Source organism: Talpa occidentalis, unplaced genomic scaffold (genome assembly GCF_014898055.3).
Source record: "Talpa occidentalis isolate TD23 unplaced genomic scaffold, MPIMG_talOcc4v2.1, whole genome shotgun sequence".
Taxonomy (NCBI): Eukaryota; Metazoa; Chordata; class Mammalia; order Eulipotyphla; family Talpidae; genus Talpa; species Talpa occidentalis.
The window spans coordinates 130,245,697-130,266,109 of record NW_026555331.1 but is presented as its reverse complement, the minus strand read 5'-3'; the positions used below and the strand labels follow the sequence as shown (position 1 = coordinate 130,266,109).

The window sequence follows — 20,413 nt, the reverse complement described above, 5'->3', positions numbered from 1 at the left end:
CACTACAAAGGCTTGAGTTTTCAGGCATGGCTCTCTTTTCACATGGATAAAGACATAGGAGATTGAGAAAACATACTAAAAGAGTACCTTACTGCCATATTTAAAATTTTTGTTATTTTTCTTTGAAACAAATATACGTAAGAAGTCATAATATCAAATTACAAATATTCACATAGTTAAATGACTGCATTTGGCCTAATTTGTCTCCTGACATTCCCCTGTTGAGTAAAGGCACCGACAAGCTCATGTATTAATAAGATCATGTGACCTGGAGTCACAACAGAAAATTTTTTTAATAAATTGATTTTACTGAACCCCATTTAAAATTGTAAATTGCTACTTGTGTTCAGAACATCTTAGATCCAAGAAATTTTACTTGTTTCTAAAGGCTTTTTGGTCTCTTTGTATTTTGCATTGAATTAGTCTTTATCACTATACACCGTATTACCCTAATCCTTCCATCATCATAAAAATGAGCATAATTATTTCATCCATCATGAATTTACAAATGAGATTCTTACCCCCAGATATAATAAGATTCCATAGAACATAAATCTCCAGAAAAAGCATCGACGAAGGGCATTCATGAGTTTCGGATTTTTCTTTGAAGCCAACTCTCTGTCCCATTCTCTGCAAAAGAATAAAGAGGGAAAAATAAGTGGTATGTCCAAATATTCAAATTGTTCTGTTTCCCTTAACATAGTTTTATTCACACAAGTACATCTTAGGAGATTAACCCAAATGACTAAAGAGACAAAACCTTGTGAACACCAATGCTCAGTCAAGCATTTGGCAGAATCCAGTGCTCTACCATACATCTTCAGAGTTGACTTCATGAAAAGGCCACATTATATGTGATAAAGAAAGGTTATGAGCTTCTTAAAAGCAATGTGAAAGAAATGAAGTATGACTCTTTTGTAATAATGACTTATATAGTGTGCTGAGAGCACAGTGAAAAATAAGTAAATAGTTTAAAATTTCCTATAACATTTAATCTCTACCTGTTCAGAACTGTAGACTTTACAAAATGTATCCATCAAACCAAAAAAAAAAAAACAAGACAAAAATTAAGTTAATGTTTCTGTATTGAACATTAGAAAAACTTGTTTTTAGATGCTATTTTTAAATGTAAGGATCTTAAACAAATATCATCAAACTCCAAACTCCATTTTAGTTATTAAAGTCATATGTGGAATAAAGTCATTTGTAAATTAAAATGATAAAAATTCTACATTTTCTGGCAGGAATATAAATTAAATACCCTGAAAACTTTGAGATATAAATAAAATTTTTGTTTCAAATACTATAGTTTCATCAGATAATTACACTTATTTTAAGTTTTTGCCACTAGTCTGTTAATAAAAACACTTTCTCTTCCCAAATGGATAAAATATATTTGTAAATGTTACCCTCATCTTCATTTTCTTTTAACTGTACATTTTTTGACTGAAAAGGTTCATGAACCACAGGCAAGAACAAGATAATGGTTTGCATTTCATCAATGACTATGCTTATTACTATCCATCTACCATAACTAAAACTGGTTCTAAGTTAAGGCAGAACACACAACAGGGATTTGGGAAAGTTGTGCATGGACATTGGCTTTCCTCAAAACTTACTACCTATAATGTATATTTATCCTATCCATTCTATCTACCTCCCTAAATTCTTCCCCACAGTTTCACTGACACATATGGAGGTTACTTCCCATCTATACCATTCAGTGATTCACAAAAGGGTAAGAAGCTAAATATACAGGCAGACTCAGCCTCTCCTTCAAAAGAAGAATAAATCAAATGAGAAAAGCAGGAAAGCAAGGTGGTACATAAACCAAAGAAAAGGTAGAAGAGCTCCACCTTCAAGTCATACAGGAAGATGTCATTACATGTGACATTAAGAGGTATCTGGTGACCCTGGTTAATTCATGGAATTTGTATTTCATGAAACTGAGATGTAAAAGAGAGATAAAGATGTGTACAGTCCAGGAGAGCAGAGAAACATTAGCTATTAAAGGAAAAAAATAATCATAACAGGGTAGCAACCAGAGAAGAAGGCAGATTTGGAGAATTGTTTTTAATGAATGGGACTTGAAGAATCTGTAGCCTGACAAGAGTCAGTAGCCAGGGTAGGCGGTATGGTTCAAGCAGCACTGAACAGGCACAATGAGCATTACAAATACCAAGAGTTAAACTGTAAGGGAAGAAGTTGCCTGCTTATTAAGCTTGCAGTTTTGTTGTAACCATGAAATAAAAATGTGTTTTTTGCACTAGCATGGAACAGAGAATTCAACCCCACAGCCAGGAAATGAGACAGAGGGACCTACGTACCTCAATCAAGGGGTAATGACATGAGAGGACCTTTGTTAAAGACACTTAGGAAATTTGAGGTCAGGGTCCCTTTCCAAGGGTGCAAAAGTACAAAGTACTGTAAGTACTAAGTGAATTTCTTTCAAAAAATTCAAATGATAATTTTATAATAAAAGAAATAAGAAACAGGGTAAAACAATAGATAACCCAAAAAGACAAGAATAATAATGATAAAATGCATGATCTTATGATTGCACAGAGTTCTTGAATTGGAACAAAATAAACCTTTTTTTATTGAATTGAAATGGTGGACGTAATGAAAATTGAGCAGAAAAAAATGCTAGGTCAGATAATCCTACAAATTCAAGTGTATGTCTTCTACTTGGCCACAAAAAAATACATATGACATACAGCTTTTAATTAACCTAGTGCTACACTCTGATTAATATTTCCAGCAACATCCACTCAGAACTTAGATATTCAATATCTATTATATTATATTGAACTTGCTGACATATCTAAAATGTATTATGTTAATATATTTTATCAGTGCAGCAAAACTACAGGTTTTTACATAATGCTAACTTTTCTACAATCATTCATTCATTCTACAAATATTTACTGAACACAAATTGTGTTCCAGACCCTATCCCAGGCACTTGAAGATAAATCATATAAAAAACAAACTACACCAAAAAACAAAAACAAAATATCTCTTCTTTCATTGCACTTTCACACAAAGTGCTCAATAATAGGAACTAGTTCTTTCCAGGGGAAATATGAATTTGCTGCTCCCACTAGTCAAATTCTTTGAATAAATATCAAGACAAGTAAGGCTGAAATCTTACTTTACCTTGACAACATTTGTTAAAAAAAAAAAAGGAAAAGGATTTTAATGAAAATAAGGTAAATTGCAAGTCTACTCAACGTTTTATTTTTGTGCAATAATTTTGTGACTACTTTTTATTGCCCTTTTTTTTTTTTTTTTTGGCCAACACCTGTCTCATCAGACCCTGTGCTGCTGACACAAGACCAAGTTTAGCTCACTCATTGACTGTGCTTGGTTCCAGGAGAGATCATGTGACTAAAGCAGCTCTAGAATTATTCACATTTGACCAAGGAGAAGGGCTTTTTCCTCTGTGCTCTGGAAAGATAAGAGCAACTGTTCCCAGGACCACCTGCATGGAAGAAGTTGGTCTGAGAGAATAAAACCAGCACCAGGTGAATGCCACCAGGTGGCATTTGAGTCCCTGGCTCCAGTGAGTCCCCAAGGTCAGTTTTCTATGTAGGCCTTCACACAGAATACAGGATCAAAATTTTCCTCTTTTTTATTTACTTCAGCTAATTGGGTTTCAGTCGCTTACAAGCAAAAGTGTTCAAACCAATGCTCTCAGAAAAGGAGACCCTGAGAATTTCTTTACAATGGCCGAGGGACAGGCTGTGGTGCAGATTTGAGTTGGTGCAGATGGCTCCCTCTGTCACTAGCTAGCAAATTACATCATTTCTCTGAACCTCAAGTGCTTTCTGTAAGATGGAGATAATGATGCTCTCTTCTCAGATTGGCTGAAAGGAAATACAAAGCTTGACATTCAATATGTACTCAAAAATATGATTTTACATTCCTTTGATATTCAATAGCCATTATCTTAAAACTCCTTAAGATCTATATTTGTATTCACATATTAAGATTTTGAAAACCAATATATAAAATTTACTTTAAAAAATGCTATTTCAGTCTTAACTTTAGTCATCAAATCTAGGGAACTTAATGTTATTTAAAGACAGGTAACTTCCCTGAATTCACATATGTATTTTTCAATAAAAAAATTCATTCCCCAAGAAAATGGTTATTAAGAATTGTTCAATTCTTGGGCCTCGCCTGGTGGCGCAGGCGGACAGCCTCTGCAGCATGTGTTTGAACCTGGCTGGCCAGCGAGAATACCACACGGTGCAGCAGACCTCTCCTGCCTCTCCCGCTGCTCCCCTCAGCAGTGTATTTTGTCAGTCTGCCTGTTCTGTTCCCCGCTCTGTCTCTGGTGAATCCTCTCACCCTTCCGCACATCTGGCCTGTACCCCAGTTCTTGTATGCATGAATAAATAAATATTTCCAAAAAAACCTGTTCAATTCCTAATTGGTCAAGATTTTGGCAAGAAAATAGGATGTACCTGTTTAAGTATGCCATTTTAAAAATTAAGTTGTCTAATATATGTTGGTTCTCTGTTCTCTAAATAATAGTATTAAATTTTCTCTTCAACCAATAAGCAATGTTCATGAACATACCTTTCCAATTTTTCAGACAAATTGTCCGCAGAATCAGCAGAATGGATTTGGTATATGTCTGATAACTCCAGGCGCTGTCTGTACCCTTTCCTCAAAATTGGTCTGGTCCAGCTAAATGAAGAGAGGAAGGGCAGATATAAATATTGACGTGATTTTGTCTCTAACACAGACCTGAAATCTATCACTTCAAATATTCTGGCATGTGAAAAATCACAGATGCATACATATGAGAATAAGATGAAGTCCACAAAGGTAAATGTCAGGAATTCATATCTTATAAGAAACATCTGTATATAACACCAACACCTCTAAACTAATATGACTACAGCGTTGTCAGAAAAGGATGTGTGGCGCAGCAGTTGAGCGCTGGATTGCGGGGCTGCCCGGGGCCTCAGTGGCTCCGGTTCGATCCCCAGCTGCTCCCCGGCCACGGGAAGAGGGTCCCGCATGGCGTGCAGACCTCTCCTGCCACCCGCTGCTCCCCTCAGCAGTGTGCTTCAGTCCCTCTGCCTGCTCTGGTCCCCGCTCTGGCTCTGGTGAATTCTCTCACCCTCCTGCGCTTCTGACTGTGCCCAGTGCTTGTATAAATAAATAAATAATTCTTAAAAAAAAAAAGGATGTGTAATGATTCTTTCTGACAAAGAGAATTCTTCCCAGAGGAAAAAACAAACTGTTAAAACATTTTATAGTAAATGTAGCCTTTTAATAAATAATAGATGCAAGTGCATAGTTTGCTATGACTGCTGATGTTCAGTCTCTACCATTGCAAATACAAGATGATCTGTGAATAAGACAGACCCTTAATCAACACCCTATGTTATTTTGTTACTGTAGCAAGATAATCAGCAATGAGGTACCTGTTGAATGAACTGACTGTAACTTTAGGGTAATGAGTAGTTTGTACCAATTTGTTGACTTAATTATCATGTCTGAATCATTAATTGAGGGTAAGGATCATAACCTTCCTATGTTTTGTCTCCTTACCCCACAGCATTTACGCACATCAGCCTTTTATGCATCTAATAAACAACAATCTGAAATTTATGACAATAACTAGTAAAGCTATTATAAGGTAAATAATTAGGCAGAAATGTACCAGTTATTTTCAAATACACTGTTTCTAACCAGTATGGATAGGTAAAATAATCTTCACAAAGATATGAAAATCTAAAAAGAAGTTGAAGAAAAAAAGGAAAGGAAGAGGAAGGAGGGTGGAAACTTGTGAAACAAATCATACAGAGAAATTTCTTATATTTATCGATGAAAGGAATTGAACTTGGAATTAGTGATTCCCAACCAAATACTTTTCCCATTAAAATATTTTTTTTCTTAAGAGAGTTCTGAAAGTTGGTGTCATTGAGACTTTGGCAATATATCAAAATACACATTAGCCACAAAATATCAAAAGCCAATGTATCAACAACATCTGAGAGGCAAACTAAACTAATAGGAAAAATATTCTAGCAAAAGGAAAATGCTGAGCCAAATGCAAACTTGTTAACATTGTTTCAGGGAAAAGCTTTGTAGAAGACCCCCATATCTACTTTTACCAAAACTCCAAGGGTTCAGATTCTTATTAACACTTGTTTGGTCTCTAGCTTCCTCTGTAGGCACCTTGCCTATGTTCCCCATGTCTCCACAATGCATCCTTCTTTAAAACTTAGCTGAAACATTTGGAAACAACCCAAATGCCCAAAAACAGATGACTGGATCAAGAAGATGTGACTATACACTATGGAATATTACTCAGCATTCAAAAAAGATAAACACATGCAATTTGCAGCAACATGGATGGAGCTGGAAGGGATCATGCTCAGCAAAATAAGCCAGAAAGAAAAAGAAAAATAGTGGATGGTTTCACTCATAGCAGAAATCTAGAAAACTTAAATAAGGGGCCAGGAAAAAGAATAACGATAAGAAAGAAAATATCAAAATCAACAAACAACTATGAACCAGAGACACTCTATGGGGGATGGGGGGCAGGGAAAGGAGGGATTGGGGTCAAAATAAGGGCGTTGTAATTGTATGGGGAATATAAAAATAAAATTTAAATAAAAAGAATAAAAAAACAAAATTATTGAAATTCTCATGTATTTGATTGGAGAAGGAATCATACTATAGGTACCGCAAAACCAGTCTCTCCAATAACACATGAGATAGTGTTTGAAGGGCTGGTGTATTCACATATCTTCATTCATACCATCAGCCAGATAAGAGAAAGAAAATAATTTTCATTTTTTCTCACCCAATCTATAGTTCAAAGAGGTTGCTAGTGGTAAATACAATTAGTATTATAAGACATATTTAAAGATTTGATTTTAATCTATGAATAAACATATCAAAGTGAGAACTGATTGCATCATGTATCCAAAAGAAATGCCACTGAATAAACCTTATTGGACAAAAAAAAAAAAAAAAAAAAAAAAAACACTTAGCTGAAACAGGGCCCAGCTCTAAAGCTCAGTGATTTCATCAATCATTTTTTGCTAAAATATCAACAAGTGACAATGAATTAGTATGTCACTTTTTCCCCATTAAATTGCACTATTTGTATTTTTTTTAAGATTTATTTATTTATACAAGCACTGGGTACAGTCAGAAGTACAGGAGGGTGAGAGAATTCACCAGAGCCAGAGGGGAGAGCAGAGCAGACAGACTGACGAAGTACACTGCTGAGGGGAGCAGCAGGCGTGGCAGGAGAGGTCTGCGTGCCATGTTGGACCCTCACCCGGTGACCGGGGATCGAACTGGCACTGCAGAGGCTGCAGGCAGCTTCACAACCCAGCGCTCAATCGCTGTGCCACCGGGGAGGCCTTATTTGTATCTTTTAAAAGAGCCCTCACACCTTAACAAAGCGTAATAAATTTATTGACACTTTTCCTGGAGAACAAGAAGCAACATAGTTGAGAAGAATCTGAACACAGCAGTTAAAGAAGTTCAAAGCTCATACAGCGTCTGCAGTGGACATCATTTGAGAAGGTGAAGGCACTCACCATCCTAGTATCCAACATATACACTGGAAGTACAAAAGGTGTCAGTGAGGTTGTGAAAATTGGAGACAGCAATTTTAGGATATAAGCTCTATCCTATTGGTTATGAAACTTTGTGAACTTAAATCAAGAAGGGAAAAGGTGAAGCAAGTACTTACTATTAATAAAAAAAAATCATGTTTATTTAGAACTTTCCAAAGAACTTTTACAAACATTAGCACATGGTGATTTTAATTTGAAAATCTTGTTAGGTAGAACAAAGAGGGATCTTTGTCCTATTTTAAGGTCTAAGAAATGGAGGCTCCAAAATATTAAAAACTCGCCTGTTACTAAATGGAAAAAACAACTTTTACCACATTCTTCTGATGTTATTCATTCAACTTTCCCCACTTAGGAAAATTAAGCACGGTGGGTTGGCCTAAACAGATAGTTGGGAGAGAATCTAGAAGCAGGGAGACTACAGACTACAAGTTAACAGACCACAGGCAGGAGTGGTGGTGTGTGATGGCAGGAGCTCAACAGTCTCCTCTCCAGGAAAAACAAACAAACAAAAAAACAAAAAATGACTGGCATTTGCCAATTTCTATGGTGTGAATATTCCCACCAGGGCCAATTTAAAAGGACCAAATATCAAGTCACTGAAGAGAGTTAGGACGACACAGTAGTTGTATATCATCCTGTAGTATGTCTACCATTCAGGTACAATATCTAACAGCATAGTCATTACTAGGTAGCATAAATATTAATAAAATGTGAAATAATTAGTGAGTGATAGCTTTTCTGTCTTTATTACCTTGGTTTTAATATACTGTATTTCATTATAAATTTAAATAATTTAATTTTTAATACTAGTTATGTTTAATAACCAGATCAAAAATTTCTTGAAAACTTTATAATTAGCTCAGTCTGGAAATGACCAACTGTCTGATGGTTGGAAGACTTGTAACAAGGATAATGGCAGTGAGTATGGGATAGAAGGGGCAATAAAAGATTTAGTCAAAAGGAAAATAGATTCAATCCTATTAACAGATCTTACATTTTCAGTGTTTGAAATTATTAAAATATGACAGCAAATTCATAGATAAGCAGAATTTCACTACTTGTCAATATAATACCAAAAAGATTTTTGTAGGATGTTTAAAAATAAATCTTTTCATTTCATTTTTTAAAAATAATATATAAACATATATCTTTTGGTCTATATCTAAGATCTGATGACCATTCCCATTTTTTTTAAAGATTTATGCATACAAGAACTAGGGTATAGGCCAGAGGTACAGGGGTGAGAGGATTCACCAGAGACAAAGTGGAGAACAGAACAGGCGGAGTGACTGAAATACACTGCTGAGGGGAGCAGCAGGTGAGACAGGAGAGGTCTGCTGCCCAGTGAGCTCCCTCACTGGGGATTGAACTTGTGCTACAGTACAAGTAGTTAAGGATAGCTTCATAGTGCTGACTCTTAACCCCTTGCGCCACCAGGGAGGCCCCTCCAATTCATTTCTATTTATTTATTTATTTGTTTGTTTGTTTGTTTGTTTGTTTATTTATTTATACATTTATATAAAGTAACATGGTTTGGGGCTGCTTTTATAAAAAGTGTCCTGTGTTAATTTGTGCCCATTTTAGTATGATGTTACATCATGACACACAGTTTTGGTTATCAAGATAGAGCAACAGCCTAGTGTTAGAGCTAACATATATAGTAGTATTAAGGTTCATTAGCTATCTATAATTATTAATACAATTTATTATTTCCTGACAGGTTCACTATAGTAAACCTATTTTTTGTATCCTGAAATAAAATATGGGTTAAGATATATATGAGAGCTAAAATCAACTAAACTTTGGCTGCTTGGCAATCATGAGCATTATCTTACAGAGAAAATTCATTCCATGAGGTTAGACCAGTAAGATTGAAAGAAATTTTTGTCCCTTCAAGAGGACAACCTCAAGGTCAGTCTTAGAAATAAAAAAAAATAAATAAACAAAATGCCAGTACCTACACTCAGACTCATAATGAAATATGAGTTACTATAAAACTATAGCAAGCACTCCTTCCAAATAATCCTGAGTAGGTTAAAACATATTCAGAATTGGGCCTCCCCGGTGGCGCAGCAGTTGAGTGCTGGGTTGCGAAGCTGCCTGCAGCCTCTGCAGCGCCAGTTCGTTCCCCGGCCAATGGCGAGGGTCCCACATGGCCCGCAGACCTCTCCTGCCACCCGCTGCTCCCCTCAGCAGTGTACTTCGGTCTTTCTGGCTGCTCTGCTCCCCGCTCTGGCTCTGGTGAATTCTCTCACCCTCCTGCACTTCTGACTGTACCCAGTGCTTGTATAAATAAATAAATAAACCTCTAAAAAATAAATAAATCTAAAAAAAAAAATTCAATGAGTATCCAAGGTGCTTCATAAACCAAAGCAGACACACCTGAGTAACAAAAGCAATAAACCCTATTCCTCCTCTTTGAATGTGTCCCACCTCTAATTGATCTCTTCCTTCTTTCATAGGCTGTCACTATATATTAACAGTGGCCTTATGAATAGTCTACTTATAAGTTGTGACAGTTGCAAAGTAATGGCAATTTCTAACAGAAACTAGCTACTCATTAATTATGGGATAACAGACAGAGAACTCTAAGGTATACAATTTTTTTTAAACATTTTATTTATATAAGAATCAGGGTACAGGCCAGATGCATGGGAGGGTGAGAGGATTCACCAGAGACAGAGCAGGGAACAGAACAGGCAGACTGACGAAATACACTGCTGAGGAGAGCAGCAGGCAAGACAGGAGAGGTCTCCTCACCGTGTGGGTTGCTCCAAGGCTGGCGGGGATGGAACCGGCACTGCAGAGGCTGCGGACAGCTTCACAGCACTGAGCTCAACTGGCTGCGCCACCAGGGAGGCCCAATATACAATTTTTTATAACATAAGTTTTAAGTTAGCTTGCAAAAAAAAGTTTAGTACTCCTGATATACTCTTCTGTTCACTTAATTATAAGAGGCTTTAGGTTTTATTGAGGAAACATGCTATCACTTGATTTTTTAAACATACATACAGACACAAAATGAAACTACTTAATTAGTTTCCTTTCTTAAGGCTAAACTTTCAATTTTGCATGGAGTAACTAGTATTCCTTACAATTAAAAGAATTTTCCAATTATAGCCACTATTAAAGCCTTGATTTTCACAAAACCTATCCCTCTAAAAGCACATAATTAAAGCTTATAATCACTTTTCCTTTGACATTTGGCTTTGTTTAATCTAACAGGGGCATCTGACCTTTTCATCTGCTAGAATTTAACATGAAGGTCAGCTATCAGTCCAAAATATTTTGTTCGTAGAAAACAATCATGCTTCTACAGTGCTTAACATTACTTTGCATTTAACTAACTAAATAAAATTAAACGGCAAATTCAAACCACTAGTTGCAGGACTCATTTCCCAAATACTGACAAATAAACGCATCTACACTTTTCCATTTTAGGATGAAATAATTAAATAGGAACTACTCTGTTTAAATAAATTTAAATAAACTAGTGGCCTTATTATCCAATATATATAGCATATTTTTCATTCAATATAGCCAATATATTTTTTATTCAATATATACAATATATTTACATGAGCTTGAAGTAGGTTATAATATAATATGGATGGTTCTAACTAAAGAAAATGTTAAAGTTTAGGCAGAGAAAAAAAGAAGAAGATTTGTACAGACTGATAATAAATCACAAATTGCTACATCACAGCTTTAGCTATTTTGCTTAATGTTTACGATGACCAGGATTGATTTGAGACTGGTAGTCAACTCATCCTATAAGAATTACAATAAAGGGGGCCTCCCCTGGTGACGCAGGCGGTTGAGCGCTGCACTGTGAAGCTGTCTGCAGCCACTGCAGCGGCAGTTCGATCCCGGCCAGCCAGCGAGAGTCTCACCTGGCGCGGCAGACCTCTCCTGTCACCCGCTGCTCCCCTCAGCAGTGTATTTCATCAGTCTGCCTGTTCTGTTCCCCGCTATGTCTCTGGTGGATCCTCTCACCCTCCCATGCATCTGGACTGTACCTCGGTTCTTGTATAAATAAATAAATAAATCTTTAAAAACAAAAAAGAACTCAACTTCATAAAAAAAAAAAAAATTACAAAAAAGGGCCTCCCCGGTGGTGCAGCGGGTTGAGCGCCATGCTGTGAGGCTGCCAGCAGCCTCAGCAGTGCGGATTCAATCCTAGCCGGTAAGAATCCCAAATGGTGCGGCAGAACTCTCCTGTCGAGCCCGCTGCTCCCCTCAGCAGTGAATTTCTGTCATCTGCCTGTTCTGCTTCCTGCTCTGTCTCTGGTGAATCCTCTCACCCTCCCATGCCTCTGGTCTGTACCCCAGCTCTTGCATATATATATATATAAAAAGGAATGACAAAAAAACTCATATGAGTAACACTTCAAATGAACATAAAATTATAATCCATTACTTGCTATGATTACACTTGCAATTGTACACTTGCAGTTGTTTTCTCAACTTAGATTCAATGTTATAGTCAGATGTACTTTTCTCAAAGGATTTTAGTGAAAATAAAACTTGAAGTAGAGGTATATAGTTCTTAAAAGTCCTATATAAAACTTGCAGGTTTCACTATACCCCAAAATGTTGTCCTGTGGTCAGGTCCAATCAGTAAGTCCTTGTTCTCTGATTCCACAAAGTATTTGAACAGTGTTTGATATTTGTCCATAAAACTGTGAATTTATCAGCAATAATCATCTCAGTCAGCTCAATCAACTTTAGGAAGTACATGCTTGCTAGAGACCAGTCACTTTTGTGTTTGAAAGTTAATTATTCATGAGGGTTTAATCTTACCAAGAGAACAACAGAAGTTCTTTTTCTTTATCGAGATGAGTAAACTATAAAGTAAACGTAGACAATGAATTTCAGAAGCTCTGCAAAGATAATTATTTGCTACTCAACAAAAGACCACACACCATTTCTGAAAAAGATTCTGGAGGCCTAGAATTTAAAACCATACAGGCTTCCTAATGCAAGTTAATTTACCTTCCTGCCATATGAATCCACATATTAAACAGAAAATCAATTTGCCCATTTTATGAGATACTTCTCACTATAAGGATTGTAAGCATATTAATAAAATGTCTGCAAAGGTATTTTCTTTGTGGTTTATCTGCATTCTCTAATTTTAGCTCTTCAAAATACAGAGGGAGTTCTTAATTACAGAAGGAGGAACATAAAATTATAATCCATTACTTGCTATGATTACACTTGCAATGATCACAGACTTTCTGGTGAAATATTTTCTAACTATACTATTATCATATAATATTCACTATCAATATTAATTTCCTATAAAATTATTTTTTTTCATTCCTGACATGGTTGTCTGAAGAAATAGTTCATCCTGAACACAGCAAAATTCCAGTCATGTGACTCCTACTACAATTCTCTTACTGGAAAAAACTGAATTAGTGATTTTAAGAAAAAAAGACAACCCCAGGTCATAGTCCTACCTCTATCATTTCCCAGTCACATGATCTTAGAAAAGACTATCCTTAAGCAACTGCTAGAAATAATAACTACCATCACTACTTTACCTGCTTTTCATGGGGACTAAATTCAATGTTGCCTATAAAACATGGCAATTGTGCATTACTACATGCATCCTTATATAAACTACTTGGCTTCAGTTTAAGTTCCAGAGCACTAGAATTTATCATTATTGGAATTAAAGCAATAATAGTTAATATTAGCAGTGTATTATGACATCCCTGAAAAATCCTAAGTGTTTCTCATACATTATTTTATCTGACTGACACGATTCAGGAGATAAAGTCTAATATTATTTCCAGCTTACATATGAGTAAGGGAGCTTCAATAATTTGTCCAGAAAGAGTTAGAATTTAAAAATAAGACTATGATACCAAAAGCCTACACTTGGATCAAATTTGCCATAAAAAGACTAATGAAGAAAAAAACAGTACAGTTAGGTTTAACAGTACACAGTTAAATTTGACAGTAAAAGCACAAACAACATAAGAAAAGTACATAAACATATATATCATGGAATATTACTCAGCATTCAAAAAAGATAAACACCTGCAATTTGCAGCAACATGGATGGCACTGGAAGGGATCATGCTCAGCGAAATAAGCCAGAAAGAAAAAGAAAAATACCGGATGGTCTCACTCATAGCAGGAATCTAGAGAACTTAAATAAGGGACCAGGAAAATGAATAACTATAAGAAAGTGAAAATCAAAATCAACAAAAAACTATGAACCAGAGACAGTTTTTGGGGAGTGGGGGGCGGGAGTGGAGGGATTGGGGTCAGAATGGGGGGGTTGCAAATGTATGGGGAATATAAAAATAAAATTTATTATTTAAAAAAAAAAAAAAAGGTAATCACTAACTTTCCACTGCCCCCTCCCAAGTTAAGTGAAAGTTTCTCAGTTTAGGGCTCAGCTCTCACTATAGGAACCCAGCTGTTGGGGCTTAAAAAAAAAAAAAAAGTGCTCTTATTAATAAATAATAATAACTAATATTTGGAACTTTGTGCTATAACTAGTATTTTGTTATTACTTAAATTTATTATCTCATTGAATCCTTATAATCTTTATACATAAGAATTATAGTAACTCCACTTTATACATGGGGAAAATTGGGCTTGAACATCAAACACTAAATGTGTGGTAGGATTCAAATTCAATCCATCTGACTTCAAAGTAATGTTCTTAATATATACTCTTAACACTTGGTAGGGATAATTAAAAAAAAAAAAAGAAAAGTAGATAAATAGGACATTATTAAAACTTTTTTTTTAAGATTTTATTTTATTTATACAAGAGCCAGGGTACAGGCCAGATGCGCAGGAGGTTGAGAGGATTCACCAGAGACAGAGTGGAGAACAGAACAGGCAGACTGATGAAATACACTGCTGAGGGGAGCAGCGGGCGAGATAGGAGAGGTCTGCTCACCATGTGGGTTGCTCTGAGGGTGGCGGGGATTGAACCGGCACTGCAGAGGCTATGGACAGCTTCACAGCGCTCCGCTAAACTGCCTGCACCACCAGGGAGGCCCGGACATTACCAAAATTTAAAGCTTTTATGCTTCAAAAGATGCCATTAAGAAAGTAGAAAAATAATACCAAAAAATAGGAGAAAAGTTTAGCAATTCACATATCTAATAAGGGACTTGTATCTAGAATATTTAAGGAACTCTAAAAATACAGTAATAGGGGGCCTCCCCGGTGGCGCAGCGGTTGAGCGCTGGGTTGCAAAGCTGCCTGCAGCCTCTGCAGCACCGGTTCGATCCCCGGCTGCTCCCGCATGGCACGCAGACCTCTCCTGCCGCCCGCTGCTCCCCTCAGCAGTGTACCTCGATCCTTCTGCCTGCTCTGCTCCCCACTCTGGCTCTGGTGAATTCTCTCACCCTCCCGCGCTTCTGACTGTACCCAGTGCTTATATAAATAAATAAATAAATCTTAAAAAAAAAAAATACAGTAATAGGGCCTCCCTAGTGGTGCATAGGGTAAAGACGCAACCTATGAAGCTGTCTGCAGCCACTGTAGCACAAGTTCGATTTCCCGCCAGGGAGATACCCACATGGTGTAGCAGACCTTTCCTGACTTGCCCACTGCTCCCCTCAGCAGTATATTTCAGTCAATCCACCTGTTCTGTTCCCCACAGTGTCTCTGGTGAATCCTCGCATCCCCCACACCTCTGGCCTGTTCCCCAGTTCTTGTATGCATAAATAAATAAATCTTTTTTAAAAGTCAATAATAAAAGACAAATAACCCAATTTAGAAATGGGCAAAGATCTGAACAGATATTTTCCTAAAGAAGAAGATAAGCAGGTCTCCCCGGTGGTGCAGCGGTTGAGCACTGGGTTGCGAAGCTGCCCGCAGCCTCTGCAGTGCCAGTTCGATCCCCGGCTGCTCCCCGGCCACCGGAGGAGGGTCCCACATGGCGCACAGACCTCTCCTGCCACCCGCTGCTCCCCTCAGCAGTGTACTTCGGTCCTTCTGCCTGCTCTGCAACCTGCTCTGGCTCTGGTGAATTCTTTCACCCTCCTGTGCTTCTGACTGTACCCAATGCTTGTATAAATAAATAAATAAATCTTTTTTTTTTTTTAAAGAAGAAGAAGATAAGCAAATGTCCTAGGTCTCTTGAAAAGATTGTTTCAACATCATAAGCCATTAGGGAAATGCAAATCAAACAATGAGATACCACTTCACACCCACTAGGACAGCTAAAATTAAAAAGACAGGTAATGGTGTTAACAAAGATGCACAGAAATTGGAAACTTCATACCCTTCTGGTGGGAATGTAAAATTATTCAGACACTTTGGAAAACAGTCTAAGTTCCTCAAAATATTAAAAATGAAGTTACCATATGACCCAATGATTCTGCTCCTTGGTATATGCCCAGCAGAAATGAAAATGTATGTTCATGCACAAATGTTCATAACAGCATTTTTTAAAAATAGGCAAAAAGTAGAAACAATCCAATATCAACTACTGAATGGTTAAGTGTATATGCCTACAAATGGAATATTATTCAAAGATAAAAAACGAATGATGCACTGATAAGTGCTACAGCATGGATGAGTTCTGAAAACTTTGTTATGTGAAAAAAGTCAATCACAAAAGTTCACATGTTTTCATTTATATGAAAGGCCCAGAAGAGGAAACTTTATAGAAATAAAATAAAATTAGTTGCCTAGGGCAGGTGAGGAGGAAAGAATGGGGAATGTCTGCTTGTCCGTGTCATTTCTTTTTTGCAATGATGAAAGCATTCTAAAACTGATGGTAATGGTAGTTACACATCTCTGTGGAGATATTAAACACCATTGAATTATATGCTTTAAATGGATGAATTGTTTGGCATTTGAATTATATATCAATAAAGGTGTCATTAACACAGACAATGACAAAAATGAACTATCAGTATTAACATTAAAGCTTTTCCAAGTTTGATTTTTCACTCCTAGAACTGGTGAAATGCTTATTTTATTATAAAGACTTTGACACTCATAGCCCTTTCAAGTATGTTAGTCCCTGGGTTCCAACTGCAAGACATTAATATCCTATGCAAGCCCATGAGAAGACCTAAGAAATAGTGACATGCTACATGAGCTATGTAAATTGTTTATTTCCTGTGTCTCAGAAGCAACACTTAATTGTCACAACTACTATGCATACAGAAAAGGTGCAACAGCAAGAAGTATTGCAAAGAAACTGGCTAGTGTGGCATGGAAAGGCCACTTGTAACAGTTATACCTAATTCAGTCACATGACTTGGATTTCAGGGATTCAAATCACTGAGAAACAAGCAATACAACCAAAAATCCCACCCACCTTGAAACATAAACAGAGAAGGAGCAAAGTATTGTGATTTATAGTCCATGCCCGTGTACTTTAGAAAAGCAGCCTCAGAATATTGTTCCAAGGTTTTAGTTTGATTGTTATTCTATCTGGGTATGAAGTCACTAATAAAAACCACAATAATGATTATAGCTGAAACAAGTGGCTAAAAAGAAAAGATATTAACTGCCCTATAAAGATGATGCATCTTGTATGAGTTCATTTTAGGAGCTTTTTACTCACTGAGAAAGAAAAGTGATACATTGCTCTCTAATTTCTGCTTTTTATTTCCTTTGGCAATATGAAATATATTTGAAACCAAAAAAATAAGGAAGCGGCGAAACGAATTGCTGTTCAGATTTTACAGTAGAAATGCCATTGGCTGGCATTTGTAAAGCTTATAGTGAGAAACTTGTGTGACTATCATAACTTCAGCACTATTACTGTTATATTAGATACTGCATGAGAGAGAGCAGAGCAAAGCAACAGCTGCCAGCATGCCCGGTGGTAGCTGAGAGCGAAAGAAGGAAAACAAGTTCTACCTCTTCTCTCTAAAGTAGGAACAAAACATACTTCACATGAGTGATAGAAGGATATCTCTCACATGATATATTGATTTAACTTTGCTGGTATTTGTTTTATAATTATCCCATTTATTTGGTATTCCCTCCCTTTTTCTCTAACTTTAAATCCCTCATTGAAGCTCTTTGTTCACTGAGTCTGTTCAGACACCATCATTAGGACCCAAAGTAAACACTCTCTAATAATCTTCCATCCCTGGGCAATGAAATACCCACATCCTTTCCAAGCCATGGTTGTCATTTGAGAATTAACTCAACATCTGGAATCACAGCTTCTTGATATTTTCTGCTGAATTTTTTTTCACAGTGTGGAGATAACTCTGCGTGCTTGAAGGCAGAAATCCTCCAAGCAGCTCAAGGACCTTCTTGGTATGAACTGATTCAGGCAAAGCACAGGCCAGATTCTCATGTTCAAAATCTAAATGACTTAATAATCCATCCTTATACACACACAAAGTTATCATTACCTATTAAATCCTCTCTGACACCAGCTTACCAGTTACTATCCAGAAGAACCTTTTCCCAAAGCTGAAAAAATGTAATAACGTAGTATAGTCCCAACCAACAGCTTGAGGATAAAAATGTTTTAAGATGAAGATAATTAAGATCTAATACTCTGAGAGTAACACTAAAACATGCTGCATTAGGAAGGCAAGGCTGATGATTCTTTTTAATTCAGTCATAATAATGCTGGTCTCGAGGGTTCAGCTTGGAATCATCCGAACAGATAAATGATCAGTCAAAATACAGAATTTTGCTTATTTGTCTTAACCGCTTCACTCTAATTGGTTTATGCTGTCTGCCTGCTATACTGTTATGTTTTTGTTACTCATGATTATTTCTCAGAAGGATCCAAAAGGCAGCATGGCATGGAATCCAGATTCTCAGCTGCAGATGATTTCCCACCCTCAAACTATATAGGAAATTGGGGTTTTGGTGGCATTTTAACCCTTATTTCTCTTCCATTATTACTTTGGTAATACTTTGGTAATAGTTCCTGTATTACTTTGCTCTACAGAAAACAAATTATAGCATTAAAAGGTATAGTTCCTTTAATTTTTTCCCCTTCTGGCGAAGAGGAACTGAACTGTATGCAGACATGCCTAAGTCAGGATTTGTTTCAGAATCTGTTGCTGAGGTTGTGGAGCACTATTTTTTATTTTCTTGAGGCCTTGACATTACTGGAAGAGACAGTGAAGGCAAAATTCCTAAGAGGTAAAGGAGGAGACTGATATTGGCTAACCCTTACTCATCCATACTATGACTCCCAGGAAGAAAAAGAGATGACAGAAGCAGGGAATGGAGACAGCAATTAATTTAAGATTTACGAAGGAAGTAAGGCTACTGAAGTCTCATTTTAAATTCCCTTCATTTAATCTTTGTCCTTTTTTTTTTTTAATGTCACTAACATTCAGATCCACGACATCCGAAGTTGCTTTGCCCTATCAACTTCAAAACACACAATAATGAATAACTGAATCACTAACTCACCTTAATAAGCAATTGAAAATGGCCACCTCTACAATTAGGTCATAAAAGAAGATATAAAACAAATCACGATTTAGAGAAAAACATTTTATAGGTATTTCACACTTATTATGATCTCAAAATGTCATCATCTCATTTCCATGTGCATTTTTGGAAAATGAACTTTAAAGGAAATATCAAGCCAGATTCTCTTCCTTTTGAACTCTGCAGGAACACCAACTGGATGCAACCATTGATAATAAGGTGGCTCTTAATTTTTGAAAGAATTCTCTTATTCATATCACTTGGCATGGCATTTTTTGCTTTTGTTCGTGGATAACACTGAAGAAAAATTAATAACTTACTTGAAATTAAAACCTGATTTCTATTTCCAAGACACCTGAAATGCACTGAAAGTTTCTGCAAATTATGTATGTGTGAGCCTTCCTGAAACCTAGGTTTATTTTCCACTGTGTGCTCTATTCTCTCCTATACTTCTTACATCTGAGCCATTACCAGAATTTGCCTATTTACCTGTCTCCCAATGCTGTTTCTAAGCACATGAGACCATCAGCAACTTGAGGGCAAACACCTTACAGGTATTTTTGTTGTTTTGTCATTCAATTATTTTTTAATTTTTAAATTAATGTCCCATTATATTTGGTTTGCTAGCTTACTTTCCTATATGACTAACTTCTTGAGGACAATGTCAGTATAATTATACCTTTATATCTCCATTTTCTTATTCAGCACGTAGGACAACATAAAAAGTGCACAAATTAATGTGCTAACTGATTACCTAAATATGCTGTTTATAGTCCATGAGAGGACACTAATATAATTACAAGTGGATGTTGCTCAGTCCTGACTCCTGTTCAAATGTATTACACACCCAAAAAAAGGTCAAAACATTTTCCATGTCTCATGTAAGTGCAAAGCAAATGTGAGGATGTCTATACTTGTTTAGAGACCTTCCTTCAATAACTTTTCTGCCCCTTTTCTGAGTCATAACTTAAAGCCGATAATCCTATACTTTTCAGCCAAGATTACTTAATTCTGCTCAATAAAATTTTCATCTCCCTTCATTACCAAAATATTGTACCTAATGTCTGGTCTTTATTCTATTAATTCTTAGTGGAGATGTGTCAAAATTTTACACGTAGAAAATCATTCTTCAGTCTACCCAAGGACAAACACTCCCTTTAAATTTGACCTTCCTTGGTATTACCATGTCAGGTAACAACATCTTCTGCATTGCCTCCACAGTATTCATGTACCATTTCAGATGAGGTACACATAGCTTTTAAAAGTTTCATAAATTAGTGCAATTCTTCACATGAATTATACTTTACAGTTTCAAATTGTTTCTATGTCATGTTGAGTTCCTGAAGACTATTACCAGTACACGTTGAAGTATATTCCAGGCCAAA

General features: G+C 36.5%; 1 protein-coding gene across 1 annotated transcript in view; it reads right to left on the bottom strand.

The window, feature by feature from the left end:
* The window catches only part of CFTR (CF transmembrane conductance regulator), a 152,945-nt gene that overhangs the window by 118,692 nt on the left and 13,840 nt on the right, over nucleotides 1–20,413 (bottom strand). Inside the window, exons 2-3 of the mRNA XM_054692591.1 lie at nucleotides 4,588–4,698; nucleotides 522–630 (exon numbers count right to left, since the gene is read on the bottom strand). Coding sequence (XP_054548566.1) covers nucleotides 522–630; nucleotides 4,588–4,698 — 220 coding nt within the window. The remainder of the gene's footprint in view (nucleotides 1–521; nucleotides 631–4,587; nucleotides 4,699–20,413) is intronic.